This window comes from Syngnathus leptorhynchus, chromosome 15 (assembly GCF_054491065.1).
Source record: "Syngnathus leptorhynchus isolate UIUO chromosome 15, UIUO_Slep, whole genome shotgun sequence".
In the NCBI taxonomy this organism is placed as follows: Eukaryota; Metazoa; Chordata; class Actinopteri; order Syngnathiformes; family Syngnathidae; genus Syngnathus; species Syngnathus leptorhynchus.
The window spans coordinates 3798369-3825604 of NC_141209.1; the positions used below are offsets into that span (position 1 = coordinate 3798369).

Genomic DNA, 27236 nt, shown 5'->3' on the forward strand with positions numbered 1-27236 from the left:
GAAAAATAAATATTGACTATTTATTCATTAGTTGACAAATACAGGAATATCTTATTTTATTCCCCTTTTTGAGTTATAATATGTACTGATTCCCTCTTTTTGGGTCACAAATTGCTGTATATTATTGAATGTTTTGTTCTCGTGGGGATTGTACATTTGTTGGTGTTCATTTCTAAATTGACAGCCTTAATGCCACGCTTTGCTAACAGAACAAACATTTTTTTCAAAGCAAGCTTTCTACCACATAGAACAAAAAAAGACAACATTGTTCTATTTTCTGCTGACTTTTGTTTCACATTTAAAGTCAAATACTAACTCTTGATTGTGTAAGCCCAGCGCCGCTATGTACAAGACTAAAAGGATATGTTGTTAGGATTAAACTGGCTTAATGATTAAAAAAAATGTTACATAAGATTCAAAGCTGTTTTTATGTGAATTCCTAATTGTTTGGATTTACTACCAGCCTTTGATGCCTGATGTGTGTGTTTTTTTTTAAAAGCATCTCTTTGTATGAGCAGCAGTTCTCAATGCTCTTTGGGGTGATGCATTCAAAATCCAAGTTAGATAACTGCATCTTTTAATGGCAAATAACTAGAAATGCATTCCACTTCCATCTTAGCACTCATTATATTCACGGCGGGATTTACAGACTTCCATTAAGCTAAATGTTTTCCCTGTTGCTCACTTGATGGAAGCATTAAGGGCACATCTCTGAACATTCTCTTTTCTATTTTCATTTTACACAGCTAGCTTTTAAATAGAGCCACTAATAGTGTATCCATTTAAATAAACCCAGAGATGTATTCATTGTTGCTTTTCACGGATTAGCACGGTGTGTTGTGCACACATTAGCGCCAAAAACCCATCCAGATCTTAGAGGCAGTGCACAATGTGGTCAGAAGCAATAGACAGCAGTGTGTTTATTTTATTCAAATGTACCGTGCGTTACGCAACGCTTACAAGAAAAAGAGAAGCGCTTTATGTTTGGAATGCGTGCAGCGAACGCCGGCCGCACTGAATAATTGAATCGATTTGTGCTTGTATGGAGCGAAAAGAAGCACTTAGAAGCTTTGTTCTTTTTTACCGCTTCTGCTCTACTTGCGTCTATCAACTCCTACTGAGTGAAGGCGTACCTAATAAAGCGTCCAGCGTGGAGATATTAAACCCTGTATGGTGCTTTCGACATATTAAATTTGCACAATCGACAATAAATGTCAATTTGAGTACAATAATAAACAGACAAATATTGTGGATGTCGGGGAAAAATACAGATTTTACATACACACACATTTTAGACATATATACACATCAGCTAGTATGTACAGTAATCAACATTACATGGGTTACAATTTTTTTTGTGATATGAAAGTATTAAAAAAAAATCTAAATACCAGTAGCTATTTACAATATGTACAATAAGTACAAATGTGTGTCTATGATGCACACACACTTTCAGTAACTATGTTTAGTAATCACTGATATAGCAAGTATTCCTGTGGCTGGATTTACACTGGATGGTGACATGAACATGAAGTTTTCCATGTGAGATTAAAGTGCATATTTAAAAGTGATAGGCTCGGAATGTAAGGAAAGGTTTGCGTATGGCCAACGCCTTCCGTATTTGTTCATAAAAACATTTGAGAAAACTGAGAAAAGTCAGCAATTTCAAATCTCATTGTGTAGTCCTCTAGCGGGTAATGTCCCGAATTTGCTCACCGTGTTCCAGTTTGAGTAAATCCGAGTTGGAAAACAGCATACAAATCCACTTGGTCACCGAAACGTGAAAGAAGCCAACGAGCATCCGATGCTGGTTCAGTTTGTCTTTCGCAGACGTATTTCATCTGCCACTTTCTGGACGTAATTGACAGGGAAGGTCCCACTCCTGGACGAGTCCCCTTCTATGTAACCTACCTGTTGAAACACAAATAAATAAATTAAAAACATCTCTCAAAATAATGCACTAAATATTCAGCTTGTGTATATCCAGTGAAAATATAAAAAGCCATGTAGGAAGTATAAACAAACTCAGCTTTTCAGATAAACAAAACATAACCTTAATAAAATAAATAAAACAAGAGATGATAGTTGCACTTACCCACCAGTGAGGGTCAGTAGAGACCGTGACCACAATGGTCTCATCTTTAAAAAAGGTCAGCTGCTCTGAATTGGTGGGTCTACCATCCACTATAGCCTTGACTCGCTTCTGGGGGTGCCTGCTGCCCGAAACCTGATGGTCAAAAAGGATAGAATGAGATAATCCTTTGTAGAAGAACATTTTGGAAAAAAAATAGTGGGGGTATTTGGTTTTAGGTGAAATTCCAGGGTGAACCTAAAATGACTATGGGATAAGTGACAATTGGTCAGGCCTCAAAGTGTCATCATCAGCTACACCACAGTGGGCGTACCATCGCATTCCGTCGTGGTCGCAGGGCGGGGGTGACACCAGGAGAAGAAGACTGGGCAATGGGTACCTGGCCGAGCCCGGCACAATTCCCTCCCAGAGTACAATATGGCTCCTCTAGGTTGCTGGTGGGCGACAAAACGGCACATTTGCCTTGGTTGCCTCCTCCGCTGCTGGTGCGACGATAAGATGTGGTCTTCTCAGAACTGGAAGGAAGTTGGATTTCAGTCACAAGCACATATATATATTATTTATGTTGGGTGTATGAGACAAAAGAGATCAGGAAAATGAATATACAAAGAAGCAACACACAGCTAAAAATGTAAAAAATAGTGTCACATTTATGGACAGCAAAAGAAAAGCGAAACTTAAATGTACCTGACAGGCCCGATGTGGTTCTGGGAGGACGTGGCGGTGCTTTGAGAGCCACAAGCATTGCCGACTTGCACTTCCCCGGAATGTCTCTGAGACTTCATCACGCTTCCCTTGCTAGCTTTTCCAGCCGGGGCCTGATTCTCCACGGCGGGCGAAGGGGGGCTCTGTCTGGCTTGCGAGCCAGGGGTGCTGGCGGACGGGTTGGAGGCTCTTCTGGGAATTTGAAGACTCACGTCCGGCATTGAGACCGATAGCTGCGGGTCGGAGCGACCTAAACAGAAGAAGAAATTGAAACGTGGGCAGGTATTGACCAAGCACCACAGGTTGTAATGCTGAGATTTCTTGGTTACCATGACAATAGTTTTTACCTTTCGGGGTGGATTTAACAGGCAACGGCGGTGGCACGGATACGCCAGAGGGGGCGCCGTTGGCCATTGAATTTCTGTAGAGGAACTCTAGGTTCTCGTAAGTCTGACAGGGTCTGCCGCCCGTGTTCCCGCCGGTGCCGCTCATCACACTCCAGCGGGCTCCGGCGCTTCCATTTGACGACACCGGAGAGCGGTTCTTGGGTACGGGGCTCACCTGCAAAAAAAAAGAAAGAAAAAATTGTGTAAAATGTGTGCCTTGGCACAGCTCAGAGATATTTACCCTCTCGTCCAGGTCATCCTCGCTGTCGTAAATCTCCTGAGCTTGAGTGTCCCACATGAACTCCACATGTATCTGAGAGTTGAACTTTCCATTGTGGGCCAACTCCAACTTTTCCCACAAACACAGAAATCACAATTAAAAAAAAAAAGTCTTAACTGGCTATTTGAAAGCATTTGGTATAAAGAAAGTGTGGAATTCTCACCAGCTCAACACATTGCGTGTGCTGCAGCCTCCTGGCGATATCAATGGCCGTCTCTCCCGCAGAGTTCACTAAACACAACAATTACAATTATAAAAATAATTGTCCGAATGTATAACGAGATGCAGTAGTTGGTACCTATGTGAAGAGTGGCCTTGGCTTTGAGCAACAACTTGAGTGATTCGGGTTTGTGATGGAGGGCGCTGTAGTGCAAAGCCGTGTTGCCTTCTGTCGTCCTCTTCTCCAAGCAGTTGCTATCGGGGCAAAAACACCGCCAAGCGTCACTCGATGCAGATTTTCACAATATTGGTAATCCCATTTCCACGTCCTCTCCCACTTGGTTAAAATGTCAGAAAGTGTTGCTGAGTCAACAAAGTGTCCACCTTCTGTGTTTATGTCTGACCTGTTCTGGCACAAGAAATCCACAATGGCCAAAGAGCTTCTCTCTTCCAGACGGACAGCCAGATGAAGAGCGGTTTCTTTCAGAGCCTTGGCCGGAAAACATGAAGAAACATTAGGAGGGCAAAACATAAACATCTGAAAACACCGTACAGATTAATGCACGCTCGCAAGACGATAAAAGCAAAACAAAGCAATGGAGAGCATGCGTGTAATTCAACCAGCTTGTCTCCTTCACTCTCCGGAGACACCAGCTCCGGCCTCAAAGCTGAAACAACAAACGACGTCCAACCAGTACAAACAAAGTCACCCGGTTTAACGCCCACTCGGTTAACACTGAGCAGAAACTTCTTTTAATGTTCTCCAGAAATGTATCCAATGACATCACAGTCACTTATTGGTCTATTTTTGCACTTGTGTCAACGGTCCTCACCTGCCCATCAGTCACCGAGAGCGGTCTGGCGAGGTCCGCCCCCTCGGCGAAGAGCTGCAGAAGAGACGTCATGTCCCGGGTTTTCACGGCGTCGTACAGCTGGCCGGGTTCCGTGTTCTCCCTACGCAGGACGTAGCGCCGCTCGGCGTATTTGGCCACAATGTATTCCTTTCTGGCATTCCTGGAAGAGCGCCTTTAAATTCAATATTTAGGATTTGATGGTATTTTAAATAAGAAACTGGACTCACATGTCGCTCTGTGGTAAAGGTTTGACAGCGTCATTTGGAAGACCCGCCTCCATGATGTCATTGAATCTTGTGTTGCCAATGCTAACTGCCAGCTGTCACAAACAAAAATGATGGAATCACTTCCCAGTGCACATAAGTTTTTAAAACGTATCTTAAAACCCATTCTAATTTTTGGGTGTTCAACAAGGCTCAATACTAGAGCCCTTTTTAAAGTGTTTTAAACGTTTTTTTACTGTTTTGTCCAACTGTTTGCTTTATTTGTGTTCATCACCTTGCTTCACCTGCAATTATTTTTGAAGTGCTCTTTGAAACAAAATGATTTGAATAGTGTGGAATATTGTGCAAGGTGGTAGTTGTCAATAATTAGAAAGCAGATGATTGCCCAAGCATGACGGAGCATGCCTGGGACTTTTTTTTGACTGTGGGTTATTTCTAGTTGAAGTATTTATTTCGATTGCAGCAAGAGGAGGCATTTTCCTTAACAACGTTGCCAGTTGTATTCATTTCTGTTGCGCCAGTGATCAGTAATTACCGTGAACAAAAGCGATGGCATAGTCATAGCACACGTGAAATCTTTTTAACTGTGGACTATTTCTAGTGATACTGTTTATTTCCATTGTGGACGGCCAACATATTCATATGACATGAATCATTGAATCTATTGTGCAATGTGGCGTGAAGAAGTCATCATATTATTTACAGGATAGTACGTTAGCTTGCGTTCTATTTTTGACTGTGATTTATTTCATGTCGGGTTTTTTTTCTATTGTGCAAATGTCTATTGTCTCTAGTGCATGACATTGGTACCAGTAACTCGGAGGTGCTCAGCAGGTCCAAGGTCAGTGATTGGATCCTGGAGTAATGGACACCCAATTCTCTGTGGATCCCCGAGCATTCGATGCAGGTCAGGATGCCGAGATTAGTGGACAGCCATGTTGGATCTATGATGAAATGATGGGGTCAAAAGTCAATCCACATAAGAACGCCATATGATGAAACAAATCAGACTTTTTTGTACTGGCATTCATGTTCAATCATTTAAATTAAAAGTCTTGTGACCTGGCGCTCCGCAGTCGGCGCAGGCCTCGTTGCCGGGCATGTGGCGAAGCTCTCCGATAACGGCTCTGGAAAGTTCCTGCAGGCCGCTATCCTGGAGGTGGAGCTGGTCTCCTCCAAGCGCCGTGTTCAGGGCCTCCTCTTTGCTGTTTTGCAGCACCGACACCCAGCTGACCAACACGATTTTTAGACAATGCGTGTGACACGTGCCATAAAACATGAAACTAATTATCCAGTTGTCTATTGTGTACTTTTCCCCGTTTCCACATGAAAACACACAAAGCTTTCTTGCATGATAGGCACAGAGGGAATTCCCACCCAAGACCATCTGGACTAAAAATGATCTTATTAATGGTGCTTTCCTTCCCATTTCAATGTTCTTTAGTTTCCCACTATTGTCCAAATCTGATGACACTCTGGATGGACTTTATTAGGAACAGCTGTACTGTCTAATGAAATGGAATCTAAAAATGTTCGCCTATTTTTTATTTTATTCATAGTCGACCTTGAAGCACACACCTAAGGTGAATATTAACAGAGCATGACATGTGCTGACCTGCAGCACAATGAGGAAGAGATAAGGAAATCTAATTCTTACATCACACATTCCTGCTCGTCTTCTGTCTGGAAATGGTATGTCCGGTTATCTGGTGAAAACAAGAAGTGGCAATGATTAAGTTGACATTGTTTTCCAAAAGTGACGGTTGGACAGTTTAACTGAAAAAGATGAGCCAACTTCTGGCGAGAAGTGAAAGTGAAAGGAAGTTTAATAGTACACTAAAATATTGTTTTTAAATAGCATTAAGAAAAAAGTAGAACAAATATTTTTATTCTATCGTACAAAAAAGTAATAAAAATACAATAACAATTACTGAATAAATAATAAAATATCACAACAGTATAAGAGCTAAACTAAATTTAAAAAAAAGATTTATTACTCTTTTTTAGGACACATTTTGCTATTCTTTTGTGGCAAAAACTGAAATCTTTTCAAGAATGCTAAGGAAGTCTGGGTTAAGGGCCATAGATAAAACTCACGAGTAACTAGGTCAAAGACTTTGCGGTCCTCCGGGTTCGGTCGCACCTGACAGGTCAGGAGGTTGAGCTTGGCTGGTGGTCGGTTGATCTGAAAACACACACATTTAAAAAATATATTATTACTATTATGTGCTACTGTAAAAGAAGAAATTCACCACTGCAGGACTGATAAATGCTTATTGTGTTGCGTTCTACACATTTTATTTATGATCCTTACCGTGCTGTGAGAGATGGTTAGACAGCCAAATTTGACTCCACATTTCCTCTTCTGCCACACTTTTCTGATCCTTTTGAAGAAAAATAATGGCAGTGATGATCATTTCTGCCAAGCCCTTTTTAACCCTCCCCTGTTTCATACACATGGGACAACATGCATGTTCTCTAAGTGTACGTAAGTTTTCTGTTTGTGTCCAAAAGCTGGGTCCACTCAACAAAACCACTTAAATTTAGAGGAGGGGCCCCTGTTTGAATCTTCATGTCAGGGTAATGGAAACCAGCTGGAGGGAAAGGGGGGCAAGTATGAGACCCTTTTTACCCTGCCCCCACCATCATGACTACCTTCCCCCTTCTTGTTCCTTCTTTTCTAGCATCTCTCAGATATAATTCCGATTTTACTCACCCGTCACTCTTTTTGAGTAAAAAACCCGACTTCTCCGTCCCGTACTGCTTGTTGCCCTGCGGCTGGTGGATGCTGTAGCCATTTCCCGAGTTCTTCCTATTTAGGTATTCCTGGCAGGGGAAAGAAATGATGACACCATGTTGAACGTGCCGCTAACGTTTCAAAATTTACCTCTTTGCCGTCCACTTGCAGGAGCAAGCGGAGAGAATCCCTCAGCTGAGTGAGCTGTTTGACTTCTTCGTCCTGGTCGAGGCGAACCTACGGCAAAATCAAAAACATCAGAAAAGATCATCAAAAGAAATTATGGGCATGTTAGCCATCTTTAACAGATGATCTGAATTTTATTTTCATGACTTCCATCAAAACAAATGTGAACTTGAACTGAATGAACCTATGCCAAACCAGAAAAACATCTAAACGGCTTTTTTTTTTGTTTTGTTCCGGCCACCTTTCCAGGGCAGGTCTGAGCAGAGCGGAACAAGCAAGGAGAGTTTGAAGGGAAAGTTTGACAGAATCTTTGGCGTTCACCTTATGCTGACAGGGAAATATGTCTTCCAATAACAATCTCGGCTTGTGCTCGCAGTTGTTTTTGCTTCTTGCGGGTAGTTTGAGATTCAAAAGTTTAATGCAATTCATAATGCTCACGAAGACTCTGTTTAACAACCCAGGCTAAACTTAGTTCTTCCCTTTTCTCATTTGTTAGTTTGTACTTCATTTTAAATTCAGCTAACTTGACGTCAAGCTGTTTTTATTTTTTCGAAAACACTTCCAATATTACAATCCTCAATCCATTTCATTCTTCAGCATTTTAGAGTAAAAAAAAAAAAAAAAGGACAGGCACAAAGCGACTGTTTATTACCGTGTGAACCGAAGATGCCAGTTTCTCCACAAAAGGAGCAAGATTCTCTGCTGCTTTCAAACCGTCCTGAAAGAAACTGAGAGCAGAGGAGGGAGGGGGGGGGGAGACAGGATGACTCATGGTGTCCAAATAACATCACACGCTCAAGCAGTCCGCTTCAAACCGCTGGTATGGGTCCATTTGGCAAGATGGTTAACCAACAGCAGAAAAAGAATTTCAGGCCAAGACGGACACTAGATGAGTTGTTCGGTCACTCCCGCCCCCCTTATATGACACCATGTTGATAGGTGGAAAGTACAGCAAGAGAAAATGGCTAACCTGAGCTGGGCTTGGAAGAACTTTATGAGGCTCTGTAGGAGATCCGGGCCTTGACGGACCTTCAGTTCCTGGATCTTCAAAAGGTACTGAAAATACACAACAATGGAACAACATAGTTTTTGGCTGTTGACATTTTGATTGATGATTCACCAAATCACAGAAATTTGATTGAGATTGTGCAAATAAAGCAGATGACGATCGTGTGTATGATTTTCCACTAGGTAAGTAGGCAAGTAATGACGTTATTCTGTTGTGCTAGGAAGAGATGACACGCGCGCATAGACTGCGGCAGTTGGGTGGAGCAGCTTGCAACAAGCGGAAATTCCACTTTCCAACTGAACTGCCTCCTCAATTGTTGTCAATCAGGAATAGAAGGTGGACGGCAGACAGAAAGTTGAGCCCCAAAAACATTAAATATACACAGTTGGTTTGAAAAAAATACATGTCATGGCCGAAATAATGTTGAGATAAGAACCTTTTAGGCTAGATTGATACAGCAGATGGATGGATTAAAAAGTCCCTAGATTAGAACCCTGAGGAGCCTCATAATAGATCTTTGAAATCTTTTGGAGGTTTTTTTTAGCATACACTTGGTTGGTGTTTTTAATATTTTGATATCAGACTGGAAACTGCAGACTCAGGTCCAGTTGTGGATTGTGAAAAAAAATTGTCAGCATTCACTTGGACCAGCAAAAGGCTCTTCCGAATGGATGACGAAAATTCAGCCAACTAGATCCCGGCCTGACTCCCCCCGGAACACCCTCCCCCCTCATAATGTTCCGCTAAAACAAGTTGGAAGTATCATTTGGAAGCTTTTTAGAAGAAAAAGACCACCCATGTCTTTGTGGGTAAAAATGGTTTCAGGTATGTGCAAGGTATTGTTTGTACTGGCGACTCACCTCACACATCTGCAGCTGGAAAGTCCGTCTCTCCCTCTCCATGTCTTCTCCTCCATCTGATCCCTCCGTCCGGATAAGCTGCTTGCTCTTCTCCTTGCGCTCCCTCTCCAGTTTTGCTCTAAGGCATGACATGACGTAAGGCATGGAATCGATCAAGTGTGACTTTTAAGTCGGTGTGGTTAGAAGTAATGAAGGATGAAAGGAAAATTTCAGCAGAAACAAGTGAAACATCTGGAAAAAAATATCATGAGGAAATTAGCATTAGCACTTACTTCAAAGAACAAATAGTCTATTAAGTAAGCTTGGTTACTATTTTAAATATGTGGCTAGAAATCTAAGTTTTTTTTAATGACATTTGTTTTTAATTTATGTATTTTAGAATCAATTTGTGTACGGTGTTTACATTTTTACGTCGTACTCCTTCCAGCTCCTCTCCATCTGTTTCTTCAGCTCCTGAAGAAAACACATAGAAGGCACGGCTTTATTGATAAGTTTGAAAAATGACTGCACGGAGCATCATCATAGCTCAGCTAACACTTAACTCGTCTGCTATCTGGCTAAACCGGCTTCCGCCAACTACCAGTGACATTAGCTGAGGTCACTCTTTTGCTCGTCTGGTACCATGGAGACCATTACAGTCAAACAATAAGCAGGTTATATTTGCTTAGGATTTTTTTTTCCCCAATTGTCTTCAATCACTCAAAGACATTTCTTCTTTTTTATTATTAGGATCACTCACTGACTTCCCTAACTCTCGAGTGCTCTTCTTTCATTAAAGTTTGTTTAACTGTAAGCGGGTCAAACGCTTGTTTGGAGACTATTCGAGGGGACTTTTCACTCACCAATCTGCTGTCGCGCAGCTCCGATTTCAAAACATTTTCTAAAGGGAAGGCCATGATGTTGTTGAGGTTCTGCACCTGGAATGTGTCAGAGCGCAGCACAAGTACCATATATCAGGTTTTCAACTCTGGGTGTGTGTGTGTGTTTATAGGAGGTTCATAAGAGGTCATACACTAAATAAAATAAGATAATAAAAACTCATAAAATAATGAAAAAATAAATAAAAGGCGGTGCTCCAGAATGCCCTAAATGAATGTCAAGTAGCTACAATGTCCTCCACCCCTCCTTCTTTCCTCACCAGATTTTTGAGCAGGGCCGTGACCTCTCGGGTGAAGACGGCAAGGTTGAGGAAGCCCGTAGAGACCTCGTTGTTGTCTTGGCTCAGGTGGCTGTTCCCCAGGTTCTCCAGAACCTCTGTGTACTGCTCCTTGGCTTCCATGTGAGCTGCGAGAATGAATATGATGTTATTCAGAGCCATGCAAGAGAGTGAAATCTAGGGCACTCAAAAGTGAGGCCAAAACACAAACACTTTCATATGTCCTCTACACTCGGGAACTCTTTTATCTTGTGGAAAGAAATGACATTCCCTGTGCCCTTTCTTTCTTGTGACCTCAGAGCGGTTACAAGATTGAAAACAGACGACATGCGTGAAAGTATCACACAATGTGCACATGAAATGAATCTTTACAGCTCCTCTGTTGACACACACTCAACTTTGCAGTCAAATTCTCTGAGGTTCGGGCGACCGGGAAGGGAAGACTCGATGGCATATATGTGTGTTTTTGCAGATGTGAGCCAGGAATGGCTTGCAGCTCAGCTGACTCATGGTGTTGATATACGATTTCCATCGAGAGTGATTAAAGAGAGAAACAACATAATGGTGGAAGGCGGGCGCTTACGATCAATCCTCTCCTACAACTCCAATTTATGCTGTATGCTTGGCCGAATTCTGGGCAACAGATCTCTGACTCACTCACTTCTGGGTTGGAATGGGAAGTTTAGAGAACGTCACGAGGAACTGCTATGTGTTACTCAAGGACACACACACACACACAATTACTGGCGGCTGACGGAAAACGCGCGTGCCATTTACACCTTGGCCTCTGAACATTCATTCAGACTGTGCAACACGCGGACATGTCTTTAGATATGCTTGCCAAATAGTGAGCCCAATCTGAGGCAGAGAGTACTACTATGCCCCTCTAACTCATTTTGGAAACAATCTGAGCTTTTTGTAAGAATTAATCATCCATGTCCATTTTGAAAAGATCCGAAGCTAATTTCATAAAACTGACCACAATGGGCAGTTTTCAAAATAGTGTTGACATTGGCCTTCTGCCACAATTTCACAAAATGACGTCAAATGTTTTATTTCCTGTCTCTTTCCTATGAATCAAACCACCCCCCAGACAGTTGATTGCACTACTCGAGGTCATGAATGAACTTTTTTTTTGCTTCACACCCAGTCAACAAAAAACAAAAGACAAATACAGTGTTAACATCAACAGATGACACACCACACGCTAGCAAAGTCTAGCCAGCGCAAAACGGCGTGACGACATTAAACACGAGGCGGCAAATTTTGAACACTCACTGATTCCCGAGTTGTAGATGGCTTTGATCATCTTCTTCATCTTTTGTAGACTGGCGTGATCCATCTCCAGGGACTATCAAAACAACACAACAAATTAGGAGCCAATTAAGGTGGCATGTTGTCATGTTCTGAACTTGGCATTGAAAATGTAAACAATCCATTCATTCATTTTGCATTCAATTTTATGACATAGCCTTCAAAATTGTTTACTCGACCTCACGCAGACACGCTTTTCCGCTGATCCAGACATAAGGCGTTACTTTACAACTTTAATGAGGCAGAAATTCAGACCTAACAGACTCTGTGTCGTTAGGCGGTCCCGTTTAAGCGCCCTCGTTCACTTTTTTGGTGACGTTCACTCCCATCTCCCCCGCTAACCCTCAAGAGTGGGTCCGCTAATTAAAAGGCTGAGTGGGATGTTGTGAGATGTGACTCAGAGAATGGGAAAGTGATTAAAGTGGAGTGTGTTGGTGGCACAGGATAAACGACTGTTTGGTGTTTACACGTGGGCAGACGGCTTTTTTCAATTCACTTGCATGTTCCATCACTTTCTGCACTTTTCCTAACCCTAACCCCTAACCCTAACCCTAAGATGCAACGTTAAAAATAACTTAGAGGAAAAAAGATCACCAGGAAAGTTAATAATATAATGTAATTAAAATTTGCAGGATCTCTGTGTGAAAGAGGCTTGGGGCAAGTGTACAAGCAAGTGTAATATTTCATCAACAACTGCCACGTTGGGGGCATGATGATGTATTTGCAAAACCTTGCTCTAGAGTATTCTTGCAAAACATCTCCTGGAAATGACAGCAATGATACGTAAGATGAAAAACATTCGTCATCTCATAGTTGGTTAGTAAGCAAGCTCCAGAAGTGCACTTGGGGGTGGGAGATGGGGGAAGCTATTGCCTAAACTGCAAACCACAATCATGTCCACATGTTAGCCCCTCACAGTTAATCGACATGTCCTAGACACTGATATGCTTTGCAGAAGAAAAAAAAAAGATTTCATCATGTTCAATTTGGTTCCAATAATGCTGTGATCATCTTGCTGACTTTGCAAAAAAAAAAAAACTGATTTCATCATGTTCAAATGGGTTCCAATAATGCTGTGATGTTCTTGCTGACTCATCAAGACTGCAAAGATATGCCAGAATCTTTCAGCATTGACTGCTTGTTTTGCACAAGATAGGAGAGGAAGGACTAACTGGTGTGGATTATTTGCTTAATGGCAAAGTTCACGGAAGTCTCCCCTGCCTCTCTTCCTTTGGCCGAGAAGCTTCGGAAGAACAGCATTTAGACTAACAAACAAAGGGGGGAAAACAGGTCTTCAAGCTAAGAGGCTGTATAAATACAATGTGTCCATCCAAATCCTATTGCTGCGACAACTTCAAGAAAAAGGAAGCATTTGCTGATCATAAACAATGATGCAATTTCTCAGGTACAGTTGACCCTGGATTGGTCGCCACTTGCCAATCAAATCCAGGGTGACCATTTACACATCCATTAAAACGACCTAACAGGTTTGCAAACAGTGACCAGTATTTCAAATGGGGTTTAACCGATTTGAAGCCGATTTCAATATTTGGAAGAATAAAAATTCAAATAGTCGATTAATCAGACAGTTAACTTTTAAAAACTAAAATGAAATAAATAAACAAATTAATAAACCAAATCATATATATATATATATATATATATATATATATATATATATATATATATATATATATATATATATATATATATATATATATATATATATATATATATATATATATATATATGTGTGTGTGTGTGTGGTTAGGGTTAGGGTTAGGGTACACCTGTACACCTTTTAATACAAAAAAAGCCCAATTCGGCATACCAGAGTAGGTTTACAGCAAAACGAAAACCAGCAATAAGTAGGTCAGTCTAAAGGTGAGCATTGCACGGAAGTAAACCAGAATGCACGCTGCAGGTAAACACTATGGACACTCACCTCTTCCACGGCGGACACTGTGCTCCGACAATCGCTCATTTTGGCCTGGAAAGTGGACGTGGCCGGTGACGACAGATCCTCATTGGTCAAAACCACAAAGTCCGAAATGCTGATACTCTCCGGCATGTTTGCCTCAAAAGTTTTCCCCAAACAAAAGGAACAAAATACAAATCACTGCGTTCCAAGAAACGACGCAAAATCCGCACAATTAATTCCCATTGGAAGCCAAAGAGCGGCGCGTAAAAGTTCTCCAAAAAGTGTGCTCGAGACCAAACTGAAAGAAGTGTGTGTGTGCGTGTTTGCACACTCTGACTCTATTGTGCGCCACACTGACTAGAGGGAGGAGGAAAAAGAAGGAGAAGGGGGAGGTAGCGAAGGCAATCATCACGTGGGAATGTTTTTGTGGCACTTCAAGTTTCCAAACTTATTCTCATCTCTCCTTTGCCACAGTTGGATGGTGTGTGGTTTCCATGGTAACTCAGCTGACTGCTCCAGCCGCTACTATTTGCATTAGGTGCACTGTATGTCCACTTTTTTTTTTTTTTATGGCACAAGAGTTTCCTGAAAAATCAAAAGTCACAGTGTGTATTGCAATCTACTATTGAATAAATCCAAACCATCAGCTGGTTTAAAACACGCTCGGATTTCTGTCCGACCCAAAAACAGGGGGAATAGACAACAACACTGGTGCTGTGTTCACACATAAATGGACAAACTCCTTCTTGTGCCGCTTGTCCTTCATTTGGCAATGAAGTCTGCTGCATGTGTGCCATTGTACATGTTTACACATGGCCTAATGTGAAGGCCAACACAAACATGCCTCATGTCGGCCACATGCGCAAAACACTTACACACTATTTATCATTAGAGCTCACTCACAAAGAAGCGAGGCCTCAAAGTCCAACCAAAAATTCAACAGAACCTCTTTGATTGCTTTGTGCGTACATTAAAAGTAGTCATTGGACATAGAAGCCATGTTGGCCATTGGTAAACAACATAAAAATGTTTGATGGGGTCAAATTATTCCACACCAACTCATCCAAGCATGCCTTTATGTCCGCTGTACGTGCCTTCCCCAAAGTTTTTCCACAGAATCGGAAACCTCAAATGCCGGAAGAATTCCGATTGGCTTAAGCCCACTGATTGATTAATTCATCCATTAAATCTCGTCTGCATACTTCTGTCCGTATAATGTAGGTGTATTATGCATACTGCATACATCATGCCCGTCCGGGGCTGATGTCATGCAATGTCCCGACAATACCCTCCTTCAGTTTCTTTGTGGCCCCTTGAAAAGAGGCCCGGCTTTTGTGCAGCCTTCTCAAGCCGCTGTAGCTTTTGTCGAACCCAACGAACCGGTCTGCTCTGGCCAAGCACCAGAATACTGGCCAGATCCCAAGCCTAAAGGCAAAAGGTGGGATTTGAGGGCAAATAGGGAGTGGAAGAAAAAGTAAAACCTGTCATAGCTCCCTCTAGTGGTATGCTAAAGAATTACAGAATTAAAGGCAGACTATATTACAACTGTTAGCAACATTTGAATATAGCCTCACTTTGCTAATTCGTTTATGAACCGAAACTCTGCAGCAGCAGAGATCTTCCCGAAAGATTAGTAAACTTCCCAGCAGTCCAGAGGACGACCATGTACCCCCCCTCCCACCCTTCCTTCTCTTCATTCCCCCTTGTTGACTCAGCTCCACCGGATTCTGCTATCAATTTACGAGCGACGTCAAGGAGACCGTTTTACCGTAATGCGGCCCCTCTTCTGGTCCACATGCATGACCGAGACTGAAATAAAACGGACATTGGATATTTAATTCATTGCTAACTGATGTTGTTTAACATGTTGGACCGTTTTCAAAATGTCTGTGATTTCCTGACTCAGCAAAAATACAATAGAACTGGGTGGTGCATGGGAATAAAACATCAAACCATCTTTAGTTGTCTAACCTGTTTTTGAACCGCAAATGCAGCGTGATGCATTTACGGACAGGCTTACACGTGTACTTTATTCTTTATAGGTTGTCTACATGTGGCGCCAAAGCACTTTTTTTATCACTAGCCAATACTAGGGCCTGACTAAACATTTCTGACATGTTTGAAGATAAATGCTGAAAGACTGACCTACGTGCTACTTAGTTGAGCGTAAAAATATAACTTCCTGAAGCCATAATTTAAATTATATGCCCATCATTATAGTGCAGTTCACTGATGACCTCCTGCCATGCTAGCACACAAAGGGCACATTTAGACAAGCAATTTAAGACCGAAGAAAGTCTGCTGTGTATGATGCATTTTATAGCCTGCAGTTAACTAAACATGCAGCTTTGGCTAATAGATACTTAGCGCTAATCGACACCTGGTGTCAGCGTTTGCAGAAAACAGACGCCATTACGACAGTTTATGAAAACACTCATGAATGAAAAAGAAATCATTTAAATATGGTAGTATTGGTCTAATAATTTGAATCTTGTCTGCTTGTATTTGCACTCACTAAACACACTTTGAAATCCCTCCATCGGTGACCTAGTAAACTCTGACCTTTTGGGGGGTCCAGTCTTTTGTTGGGATTTCAAGTTGTAGAAAACCACGCACCCACCATTGTCCACCCAGCCAAGTGGGTTCATAGTTGCTCCTCGTTCGTTGTCACGCTTCGTGTCCACCTTTTCTCTCGATGTCACTCCTCATTAGATCTTTGGAGCAAGTCCTCCTCTCTAAAATGAGAAATACTGCAGAAGTGGAGATGTAGCAATGGCTTCATTATTTATTTATTTCTGCATTTTCAAACACATTATTACAAAAATATTAAGTGCTGCATGTCCTACAAAAAAAAAAGCCTGTATGAAAACAATTCAGCAAAAATAGGTATAAATACAAAATCCTCTATGTACAATACTATAATGCATTGCTGATTGAAATTACTACAAATTCTCAGAATCTACATAGTAAAAAAAACAAAACTGGTAATAAAACAAAATCACTCAGGCACACACTGGATAAGACTTATTTTCCCATGCTGGCAAACAAAAAAACATCACACCCAAACACACATACACACTTTCAAGTTTTGTTAGGACAGGACCATTAGCTTATTCCTAAAAGCCCCAACATATCAAATATTATCATAACAAATAGTCATGGAAAACACAAATGACTTCCTCAGAAATACAATAGTATTTGTGCCAATTTGGAATCAAAGCTTCCAAATAAGCAAGAGTGCCTGATCTTCTTTATTATTAGCTTGGCATTAATGACACTTTAGCACCTTCTAAAAACACAAGTTGAAAATACTTCACATTGCTAACAAAATGACTGCAGATGACCTTTTGTGTGCTGTATTATGGCTTTAGTTTACGTCCTTTCCAATGTTTCAAACCTGCTGTAAAGCATCTCAAAGGGCAATTAAAGCAAACACAACAATGCTGCCCCCTGTGGGCCAAAGGCTGCCAAGACGTTTGGAGGCAAAGAAAATTCCTGAGTGAAACAAATGATATACTCTTCTTTCAGTTTCATCAATTCTATGTAATGATTGATTCCTTTTTGGACATATTTCTGATATTAAAAAACGAAAATGCTATTTCGATGCCAAAATAAGGCCAATTAAATTGAGGTTTTTAATCAATGGCTTTTTTTATTAATTGTCCATTAATTGTCAAAACCAAAAATGTAATGAGAAACCAATTTCTTCACCATTTTGTTTTCATTCAAATGGCCTTTTTAACTGCAGAATTGTTGCAAATGTAATATGACCACCGATGAAATTTTAGGTGTGTACCTAATATTCCGGCCTGTTGGTGGGACTCCGCCGCAAACCAATCAACTCCTACAACCTTTTTGGAGGGGCGGGGCTAACATGGCTCCATATTGTCATCTTCTCATTTACAAGAGATCATTAAGGTCGTAGGTGTTGAAAAAGTCGGACACGCCCTCACCGTCCTCCAGGCTCCACAAGTAGTCACTATGGTCCAGATTCGGGGAGAAACTGACAAAGGGAGCGCCGCCGCCTTCGCTGGAGTCGGCGGAGAAGGACGTGCCGGGTAGCTGGTCTTCAGTCATCTGCAGCAAGCTGGGGGGCAAACCCAGCAGATGCTCCACATCCAGCAGCGAGGCAGATGATGATGAGGAGGAGGTCGCAGCAGCTGCTGTGGAAATGCTCGCTGTGTTTGTTTGGGGAAGATAATAAAAGCATCCTGACTGAACTTGTTTGGAAACCCAAGCCATTCTTTCAACCCGATCTTAAAACCTTAACAGTGGCTTCTACCCCTAAGTTTAAACCAAGAAAAATCCCAAACTTACCTTCAACGGGTTCTTCTTTGACACAGCTGGTGCTTGCCGGTGTTGCAGTGGTCTTTTCTGGTGTGACCAAACTTTTAACCGGACTGGCGTCTTCGAGACCCTCCTCTGGACACAGGTAGACTTCTATAGGACCATTACTACTCTTCAGATAGATCTGTAACGAACCCTGACAATAAAAAAAGAACTATCAATGAATGACATTTTTTTTAAAGATCTATTTTGAGGGGATGGAAGAATCTAAATATCTACCCAAAACGAATTTATTTTTTGTCTTTTTCCTATAACCCTCCAAAGTGCCAAAAATGGCACCAAAGCCTATAATCGGTGTCAAGGAAGTAAAGTGGAGAGTGGATTTTTGGTGAGAAGGAGAGAGCGAGAGAAAGCAGAAGAGTGTCAAATGGTCAAGAGTCAAACGAGACGGTTCCTCACCCCCGCCGCGTCTGGCACCTCCAACTTGGTCTCGGAGGGGGCTTTGATGGCGATCACCGTCTCCTCTCGGAAACTGTTGATGGACCGGATGTCCTGGTACGTCACGTAGCCTAGCGTGCAAGTGTCAAGTTAAGGGGCAAAGAAGAAAACAATTGAAGAAGATCCAGAAGAGGTTGGATTTATCTGAAGGATATCTTTGGCTGTCTTTGTGCTCGGTGAGCTGTTTGAGCTGCGCGCTGGTCGAGTGGATGAGCTCGTCCAGCGATCGCTCGGCTCGCTCCAGGTCTCCGAGCTCTTTCTGCAGCGCTCGGGCCTTCGCTCCTCCGCTGGTGCCGCCTTCGAACACATCTCCAACCCTACCAGAACAAACACATTAGAGTTTGTTTTAAAAGCTGATCTGACATTCCTGAGTTAGAGGAGGTCATTGTGAATTCCGGGGGGCAACTTACAGCCATTGAATGTTATTCTTTGACTTTTTCCGAATGAGCTGGACTCCTTCCAGGACATTGGTGATGTCGTAAATCCTCCGCTTTTGGACCTCCAGCACCTCCGTGGCCCAGTTCAGATCCAGGACGCCATCAGGGGACTTGGCAATGAGGCCCACAAACTTCTTGGTCAGCAGACCCAGCGAGGTGTCATACCTCGTCCGCTCACCTGGCGACTTTGGAGCTGAAAGGCAAATAATCTTTAGTACCCTGAAATAAAAAAATAGACAGTGTTAAATTCTTACTTCTTGGACTTGCCGCAAAGCCGCCTTTGCCTTTAGGGGTGCGGAACTCGGGGAGGAAAACTGGGTCTTCGAGATCCAACTTCCTTTTAGCCTAAAGAAAGAAGAGATTAAAGCAAACATATAAAAGATAAAAATTGGAACTTTCTATTCCAGTCTGCGGAGTACTACTTAGTAACAAGCCCTACTGACTGAATAAGAAAGAATCCAGAGTTAAATAATAAACGTGTGCCACAATGCAGGCCCGTCATAAATGTGCCAACAGCCCTCAAGAGCAGGAACAAAGCATCCCCTCACACTTTCCCAAGTAATTCAAGAGGGGCTACTTAGACAAGGGGGTGGAAGAAAGGCTGGGGACTTTAAAACATCTCTCAACTCACTGCTTGCACAACGCCTGAACTCCTCAGAAAAAACCCCCAAGCATTTTCTCTTACAGTTTAACACACACTGTGTTAAACTGTCAGTTTACAATTAAAAGCTTAAAACAGCAGGGATGCTTTCATTTCACTTGATTAAAATAACTCAAAATAATTTTTTAATTAGTTATTTTCTCATCAGCGTTAACGATCGAGTGAAAGGTCGTACAATTTAGCCCTCATCCATTATGGGCTAAAGTTTGCTTGCGCTAGCAAATTAGCTTTGTGTTCAACAAAACTTTACACAGTTCATTCATGCTTTTCGGGATATTCTTGTCGGATGGTGTTGCGTGAGATTTGTTTAATGTGAAATAAAAGGTAGGGGGGAAACTGCCTTAGCTATCAAACCTGCTTGACAGGTCATACGTTGGAATCAATTAAACATTGTGGTTTGATGCTAGCTTTGAGAGTGTGTTTGGATGCCGCAAGACATCAAGCTGCCAACGTTTAGGATCTCATTTTGTGTTGTTCCATCTTACTCCACAGTAAAAAAAAAAAAAAAAACTTGGCAACTCTACACTCCTCTGCTATTTCCATGAAGCTACTTGTTGCTAATTTTTCGAGACAGCTGGCAATGCAAAATGTGCTGAGTTGTGTCAGACGGTGAAAGCCGCCATTGTGCTAGCGTGCTAAAGGACAACGCGTCCACCTGTTAGCTAGCGACATCTGGACTTACTGAATGGATAGTAAGCATGTGGGCTAATGTAAAATGTCAAAAGAACGCTACCATTTTCCATTATGATCAAATTGGACCTTTATATTTTAAGAACCATGACATGTTTTTCCAGCAGAAGTGAAATATGACATTAGGAGGGGAGGTAAGCTACTATGTGGTTTGTTTGGCTAGTTAGAGTTCCAGTGAGAAAAACAGAAAACTCTGCTCCTTTTAGTTTATCTGCAAGTGTTGCAGTATCACGGCAACCTCAGTGCGACCTCACCCCGCCTGCTTGCGCCGTTACACCCAAGCAGCGTCACATGATCATCCGCCTCAGTCGCAGAATTTCTGTTGTCACATAAAAATAACATTACCAGCACCGGCAGCAAACATTTCCTGTCAGGCTTGATCCAAGACAAGAACAAGTTATAGAAGGCCCGCCAAAAAAATCTTTAACACCCCCCCACCTGACTACCACACCCTTGTCATCATTGTATCAGAGCAACAATGTTGGAGAAGTCCAACGTGGTGGTTCCAACAATGCAAACAAACATGCGTTGACTTGAAGAAAAAAAAAAAAAAAAAAAAACTCTTTGACTTGCCACTTGAATACGCTGGTTATGCGTGGGACACAGGCAGAGCCATCAATTTTCTGTTATTGGCTAAACACTGACTGTTGTGCGTCCGTTCCACTCAATTTAAAGTAAGGAGCAACTGTCAAATGTGAAAGTGAAAAATCAAGAATGTTTTTTGATACATTGACACCACTATCAACTCGCTGATAGCCTTTACTACAGTGAGGTGATTCCATTAGTCATACATGACCTTCGTTTTACAATCTTATTGACACACTAAACTCAACTTTGTCCTTTTACTTTCTATAGCTTCAATGAAGCACCACTTTGTTTTCAAGCTAATATGACTACTTGGAAGATTCCCGGCACTTTGGTCAAGCCGCCGTGTCACATGAGGACATCGAGCCAAAGAGGAATTGAACAATAGACTGTGTTGCAACAATTACAGCAATGAAACATACATTGCCACAATATGGTTTCAAAATGAAAACTGGGTGAAATTATTTTTTTACATATTAAGCTAATTTAAACAATTTGGTGTTAATAAAGACATCCATCTATAATCATAGTGACAATTTCATCTTTTTTTTTTTAAATCAGGTCTAATAATTTTATGCACACTCAGCTAAACCTAACAAGGACAAACATGCCACATACTATACACAAGCATGTGCACATATGTGGGAGGGAGTTAAAGACCACTATCAGTCCAAAAACACTCCAAGTCTATTGCATCCTTATCAGCAACTTGTCGCCCACTACTACAATAAAAGCTATCTGCCACTAAAATTAAACGCACTGTTTAAGCTAATTGGAATATCCGACCTCGCTGTCTCCAAGGGCAGGTGTCCCCCTCGCTGTACTTACTAATCCTCTTGTGGCGGCTAATAGCGATGGCAGGCATGAGGACGAGGGGTGGGTCAGTGCAATCTGAACATAACCATTATGTCACCCCCTTAACCTTTTTAGCTTTGGCCCGATTTGGCATAGAACAGCTGCTATGGGGCAGCTTGGTGGGGGTAAAACAGTTCACGTCGGACTTTATTTGCGACTTGACTTGCGCTTGTCTACTTCAGCAATTGCCTATTATGACCTTTGAACCTGCCATTTGCCTCCTGTGGTGAACAGGTTACACAGGGAGACAGGTGGAGCAACTGTCATGAGTGTCATCGCGAAAAAGATGGACAAAAAGTCAAACAATTCTAGTTCTACTTCCATCAGTCAATAATCGTGCTTCCCATAAAAGTTACAAAAAAAATCTAATATTTCCATAACAAAAACTTTTTGATCAAGGATATGATGTAGTGTATCTGGAGGTCTGGTATCAGTGGCTATAGGTTCAACACAGAACCAATAATAACTTTTCTATAGGCTATAATGATATTTTGTCCAGTATCGGAAGACTTTTATCAAAGTATCGTATTCATCCAACACTAATCGAGCCTATTTCCTCATATTCTGTAATTGTTTCCCTGGTATGTACCCCTTCAACTATGTTTGACTCTATTGTGTGTTTCTACGTCAACACAGAGTAAAACATGCATACCAGTGTCACATTATTCCACCCACACTCACACAGGCACACAAGGTTTGTGTTGTTCGATTCCTTACCGGCAGCCGTCCGGTAGTCGATCTGATGGGTTTCTGATCGGGTCCGTGGGGGGTCGAGTAGAGGCTGTGCGCTCTTTGTTCCACCGCAGCGGTGTTGGGGCAGATCTGGCTGAAGTAGCCCACCGGTACCGTGCTCAGAGGCGGACTGGACAAGCCGGTGCTGAAGAACTCACCGGCCAGGAGCTTCATCTTGGGTTGACTGCACGGAAGTCCCGACGCCGGAGAGACGCCTTTCGGCAGGCGCATCATTGTACCGCAAGGAGGACCCGTTTCAAATAAATAATCGAACAATAAAAAAATATATAAAAACGCAAAGTTTACACTTAGTACAAATTCTAAAAGTTAAATAACATGCAAAGAATACACGCAATATATAACAACGGTTTGGGTCCGAGCGGTGACGTCAGTCAAAAGGCGAACGAAGTCTGATAAGTGCAGAAATATACACTTCGCAAGTCACAAAACATTGCGCACAACGTACAAATAAGTTCGCCAAAGTGTGTTTAAAGTTCCACGGGTTCGCACAAAAGACATCCGAGGGTTTGCAGGACTGTGCTTCCGGCTTTTTTTTTTCTTTTTTTTTTTGTTCACCCTTCTGTGCTGAGTGTGACCCAATCCGCCCCGAAGTCACCAGGCTCCCTTCTCCATTCAACAAGAACAAGTCCGCGTTTTAGCGCCAAAGTTCGTCGCGCGAAATTCAGAGCTCCCGCGGTGGGAGCTCGTCACTGATTGGCCGGCGGCACGCTCGCCTTGCCTCATTTGCATAAAACAGTTGAGTAGACACGGAGGGGGAAGGCGAGGCGTGTTGGGTCCTTTTAAAGAGGCAGTAGGCTCTTTTTGTTTCTTTTGGGGACACACTGTTCTGGGGATGAAACTGAACAAAAAGCGAAACTTTGAATACGATTAAGAAGAATATAACCAACATAACTTTAATATTGTTTTTGAAATGTTATATTTCAAAGCTACCAAGGACGATATCAGTGCAATAGTATTGTACCATACACTCAGTACACGATATACACTAGGGAAGATGAGCTTGATTAAATAACACTAAAGTGTTCATTTAAGTTATTTGTGATGATTATACTTATGATATTAAAAAAAAACATAAAACATATATCTATATAACATACAATAGTACAAAATATATTGCATAGTACAAATTATATAATCAACAGCTGCAGATCAGTGATTGTCATTTATATTCTTTATATTACTATTGAACCTACTGCTGTGTAATTTTAATATGTAACAACCCTCTAATGAAATGTCCTCCATTGCATTTGCATGTAGCTACCAAAATGTAGCACACAATAGCAACAATGACCTAACAAACACAAAGAGGGCATGCTCTAAAATGCAGAAAACGCTACATATTGCCTCATGGACTCCATCAGACTCAATACGAGTATGTATGGCTTGAAAAAAAAAAAGGGTCAGCGCCCACACACAAAGGCTATTGTGGCCATTGGCAGGAGGAGAGTTTTTCTGTGTGATAATTGGATTCATCCAGTAGCAGCACTCTTGCTTATTGGCTAGGAGGAGATATTGAATGAAAACAGGCCCACCCCTAACACATACACACATGCATGTCACACGTACACACTAGGCCATATGACATGACCCCCACCGCCATCCATCCATTGGCAACCCCCTCATGCATCTTGACATCATCAGTTCTCCAACAATCTCTTAAATTATTTTTTTAAAATAATTATTGATATTTTTACAAGTCAACAGTAATTTCAGTTAAGGTCAAACCTAACTAAAAAGTAAGACACTTCAAAACCTGCTGTGCTAGAAATAAAAAACATGCCTAACCCTAACCCTAACCCTAACCCTAACCCTAACCCATACACTATGGGACGAAAAGAAAGCCTCTAATTATGTGTCACGTGACTTCTGCTGAGCAGTTTTACTTAGTTGTAGTTAGAGTAGTTTGGTGGTGTACTGCACAGTATGCAGTACAACACATGACCACTAGATGTCAGTGTTGTATCATAAAGAATGGAGGAAATAGCTCATTAATACCACTAGACGGCGCCAAAAACCAACATTTCAGGCTATACACGTACTCATTTTAAATCATTTTGTAATTGATGAGATACGGATGACAATTTACAATAAACAATAGAATACAAACATATATACTTTACCAAACTTTTGGACAGAGAATGGATCCAATGTGTTAGACGAGCCAGTTAGTTGGCAGTGAGTGCCACTAGGGGGCGTTGTTTACTCACAAAAGAAAAAAACTACAATGCCTTAACTTCCAGTTTGTTTTTACGCTGCATGTCAAATGTAAACTTCACGACATTCAAGTCAGCAGTTTGAGTGACTTTTGGTGACGTCCTTACTCATAAGCAGTGCCCAATTAATCAGGCACAGAATATAGCATATTTAAATTTACTTTCACTTTCAATATTGCTTTTTGAAAGCCTCCAGCACTAAATTTTCAATCAAATAATCCGCCCCCCCTTGCAACGCCCCCACCCGCTTTAGATTTTCCACCCATACACATCCTGTGGTAGCCACACTGCTCGCTACACCACATGCATCAAACCACCCTGTTTTTTTTTTTAAACTGTGTTTATTCCATGACATAACAACATATTACACACAAAAAACTTTACAGTAAAGAGTTTATGAAACTCAGTGGAATATCATCTGTGGAAATAACACAATCCCCACAGACAGTTTACAAGTAACTCTATTATAGAGTTTCTGGATTGTTATAATAATAATTAAAAAAAAAAGAAACCTCACATACACACCTAATAGATATGTACATGTGTTGTATGGAGGTGAGAAAACAAATGGGGGTGACAACTGGAATGCAAATATTTCAAGGTGCAGTATAGGAATGGATCCAAAATGGAGGCCTGATGAAGCTTTGGTGTGTTGATGTGTCCATCCTGGACGGAGCAAGCAGAAAACCAGTCATCGCTTTCCATCTCGTCTGCATACCTATCCCACCCTCTCTTAACCCCCCCGCGTGCTCTTCTGGCCTGCAGTGAAGTGGAGACATGTGTTTCCCTGCACCTGCATGGAGAGAAGGAAAGAAAAAGTCAAGTCGAGATTCCTGCTTCTCGCTCCTCCCCCTATCTGGCCAGCGCCGCAGACAGACTGGCGCCGAGCGTGGAGCGTTCATTAACCCCGGGCAGATAGCGATGAATCCGCTTTACAAATGGAAGCCGGGTCTTGCTTAATTAGCCGTAGCTTTGGATTGTCCACACATATCAATGGGCTGCTTTATCTTAACTTCGTTTTCACGTGATTTCACGCTTACAACCCTTTTTCATCAAAGCCAGGCCAGTTCTTCAGCTTTCTAACAGCAGGGAAAACATTTGTTCATGTTCACCTAAGGGACTAAAATGTTTTTTCATCATCTGTTAGCTTAATGGGAAGTGTGGCTATGAATGCAGCCGGTCGGAACATTTCAAGCGGAAGACCAACATTATTAAATGTCGTTAATGAATATTCATGAAGTAGTCATATTACATCCAAATCATGTCAGTAAAAAACATGCAGATGTTGCTCTCTATATCTGCCTTGAAATGGGATCAAAAAGGTCAAAATTGACAGGTCAACGACCACCATCTTGTATCTCAATAATAGTCAATTCAAGCAACCTTTAAAGCAACAAAATAATAAATATTTATTATAATTGAATTAGAATCATTTGTTTTACAATTAATGGTGGAAAAGTACTTTCTTGTAGGCCACATATTGGCCCACGCACAACATGTTGCCCACCGTTCTCCATCCCAAATGACAGTATATTAGTGAACATTTCAAGGTAAAACAACATTCCCCAGTCTAACTTTTAGTAATAAAGATTGTTTGAATGGTTAAGGGAAATAAAAGTCGTACCTACCATGATGAGACATGAGATATCCTAATGGCACAAACGCCCTTCATCTTTGGAGAATGTTCTGGTCAGGTCAGCAGTCTAGAAAAAAAGATCCAAGATGCAATTAACAAAACTTAGTTGTATTTTTGACTATTTTTAAATTCGCACCCAAATGACTCAATATATACGAGTCCAAACCTGCTTACCTTTTTCGACAAGCGCCTCGGAGCCTCTTCGGCCTCGAGTGCGATTTGTAGATCGAAGATGTAGTCAATGACGTGTTGCAGAATCTCCACCTGGCTCACCGTCTTGTTGCGGGGGATGCTCGGCACCAGCGCTGCCAAACGCGAGTAGCAGTCGTTCATGTCACCCGCCGGCACCTCCACACACGCGTGTTGCTGTTGCTGCTGCTGCTGCTGCTGCTTTGACGTCCGGCCGATAGCCACGCTTTGCTCCGATATGCAGCACACGGCCTTGTAGCAGCTTCTTCCTGAGCGAACGGGACTGATGGCTTTCATGTCGGACTATGACAGATAAAGAAGAGTCTTCTCGGATTGTTAACTTCCGCCTTAGTGAGAGGAGTTTTTGCGTTGATGTCAAGACAAGCGCTACAGTACGCCTATATACGGTGAGCGTCAAACCACCCCCATTTAGAAGCACCGCGTCGCAATTGGCAGAAGCGAATAGAGGCGGGTTCTCATTGGCAGATACCGCCTAGTGGTGAAGAATGAGGAAATGGACCGTGGTTGCCTTCAAGGGATTGTCAATGA

General features: G+C 41.9%; 3 protein-coding genes across 6 annotated transcripts; all 3 read right to left on the bottom strand.

Moving 5' to 3' along the window:
- Positions 1 to 1255: 1255 nt before the first annotated feature.
- On the bottom strand, positions 1256 to 14277 carry asap3 (ArfGAP with SH3 domain, ankyrin repeat and PH domain 3). 2 transcript variants are annotated; one of them, XM_085931538.1, is made up of 26 exons: positions 13908 to 14277; positions 11927 to 11999; positions 10631 to 10776; positions 10335 to 10409; positions 9896 to 9945; positions 9493 to 9610; positions 8594 to 8679; positions 8276 to 8351; positions 7588 to 7674; positions 7417 to 7526; positions 7015 to 7084; positions 6798 to 6885; positions 6358 to 6406; positions 5763 to 5929; positions 5511 to 5644; positions 4704 to 4795; positions 4456 to 4636; positions 4027 to 4112; positions 3762 to 3877; positions 3627 to 3694; positions 3425 to 3532; positions 3145 to 3358; positions 2780 to 3047; positions 2406 to 2607; positions 2100 to 2227; positions 1256 to 1911 (listed from the first exon to the last, which is right to left on the bottom strand). In XM_085931538.1, exons 1-26 carry the CDS (start codon positions 14031 to 14033, stop codon positions 1908 to 1910), a joined length of 2922 nt encoding a protein of 973 aa, XP_085787664.1. In that variant the 5' UTR covers positions 14034 to 14277; the 3' UTR covers positions 1256 to 1907. The 2 variants fall into 2 exon arrangements, with proteins under 2 accessions (XP_085787664.1, XP_085787663.1); XM_085931537.1 differs by having other exon boundaries at positions 2096 to 2227; positions 13908 to 14275.
- Positions 14278 to 16638: 2361 nt separating this feature from the next.
- e2f2 (E2F transcription factor 2) lies at positions 16639 to 23384 on the bottom strand. Of its 2 annotated transcripts, none has more exons than XM_085932723.1 (7): positions 22614 to 23384; positions 19360 to 19450; positions 19079 to 19298; positions 18824 to 18985; positions 18630 to 18744; positions 18201 to 18366; positions 16639 to 18046 (listed from the first exon to the last, which is right to left on the bottom strand). In XM_085932723.1, exons 1-7 carry the CDS (start codon positions 22860 to 22862, stop codon positions 17784 to 17786), a joined length of 1266 nt encoding a protein of 421 aa, XP_085788849.1. In that variant the 5' UTR covers positions 22863 to 23384; the 3' UTR covers positions 16639 to 17783. The 2 variants fall into 2 exon arrangements, with proteins under 2 accessions (XP_085788849.1, XP_085788847.1); XM_085932721.1 differs by having other exon boundaries at positions 16639 to 18061.
- A 1799-nt stretch (positions 23385 to 25183) lies between these two features.
- On the bottom strand, positions 25184 to 27236 carry id3 (inhibitor of DNA binding 3). Of its 2 annotated transcripts, none has more exons than XM_085931962.1 (3): positions 26673 to 27236; positions 26487 to 26565; positions 25184 to 25655 (listed from the first exon to the last, which is right to left on the bottom strand). In XM_085931962.1, exons 1-2 carry the CDS (start codon positions 26982 to 26984, stop codon positions 26512 to 26514), a joined length of 366 nt encoding a protein of 121 aa, XP_085788088.1. In that variant the 5' UTR covers positions 26985 to 27236; the 3' UTR covers positions 25184 to 25655; positions 26487 to 26511. The 2 variants fall into 2 exon arrangements, with proteins under 2 accessions (XP_085788088.1, XP_085788087.1); XM_085931961.1 differs by having other exon boundaries at positions 26491 to 26565; positions 26673 to 27226.

Excerpts from the sequence above, each read along its gene's own strand:
- asap3 (XM_085931537.1), bottom strand. The coding sequence starts at position 14,033 with ATGCCGGAGAGTATCAGCATTTCGGACTTTGTGGTTTTGACCAATGAG. Across the intron at positions 7,675-8,275 it reads TGGCATCTTCGGTTCACACG|GTTCGCCTCGACCAGGACGA; the intron begins GTAATAAACAGT and ends ATTTTGCCGTAG. Across the intron at positions 5,930-6,357 it reads GACGAGCAGGAATGTGTGAT|CTGGGTGTCGGTGCTGCAAA; the intron begins GTAAGAATTAGA and ends CGTGTTGGTCAG.
- e2f2 (XM_085932721.1), bottom strand. The coding sequence starts at position 22,862 with ATGATGCGCCTGCCGAAAGGCGTCTCTCCGGCGTCGGGACTTCCGTGC. Across the intron at positions 18,986-19,078 it reads AAGAATAACATTCAATGGCT|GGTTGGAGATGTGTTCGAAG; the intron begins GTAAGTTGCCCC and ends TTGTTCTGGTAG. Across the intron at positions 18,062-18,200 it reads CAAAGAAGAACCCGTTGAAG|CGAGCATTTCCACAGCAGCT; the intron begins GTAAGTTTGGGA and ends AAACAAACACAG.
- id3 (XM_085931962.1), bottom strand. The coding sequence starts at position 26,984 with ATGAAAGCCATCAGTCCCGTTCGCTCAGGAAGAAGCTGCTACAAGGCC. Across the intron at positions 26,566-26,672 it reads CGAGGCGCTTGTCGAAAAAG|ACTGCTGACCTGACCAGAAC; the intron begins GTAAGCAGGTTT and ends CTTTTTTTCTAG.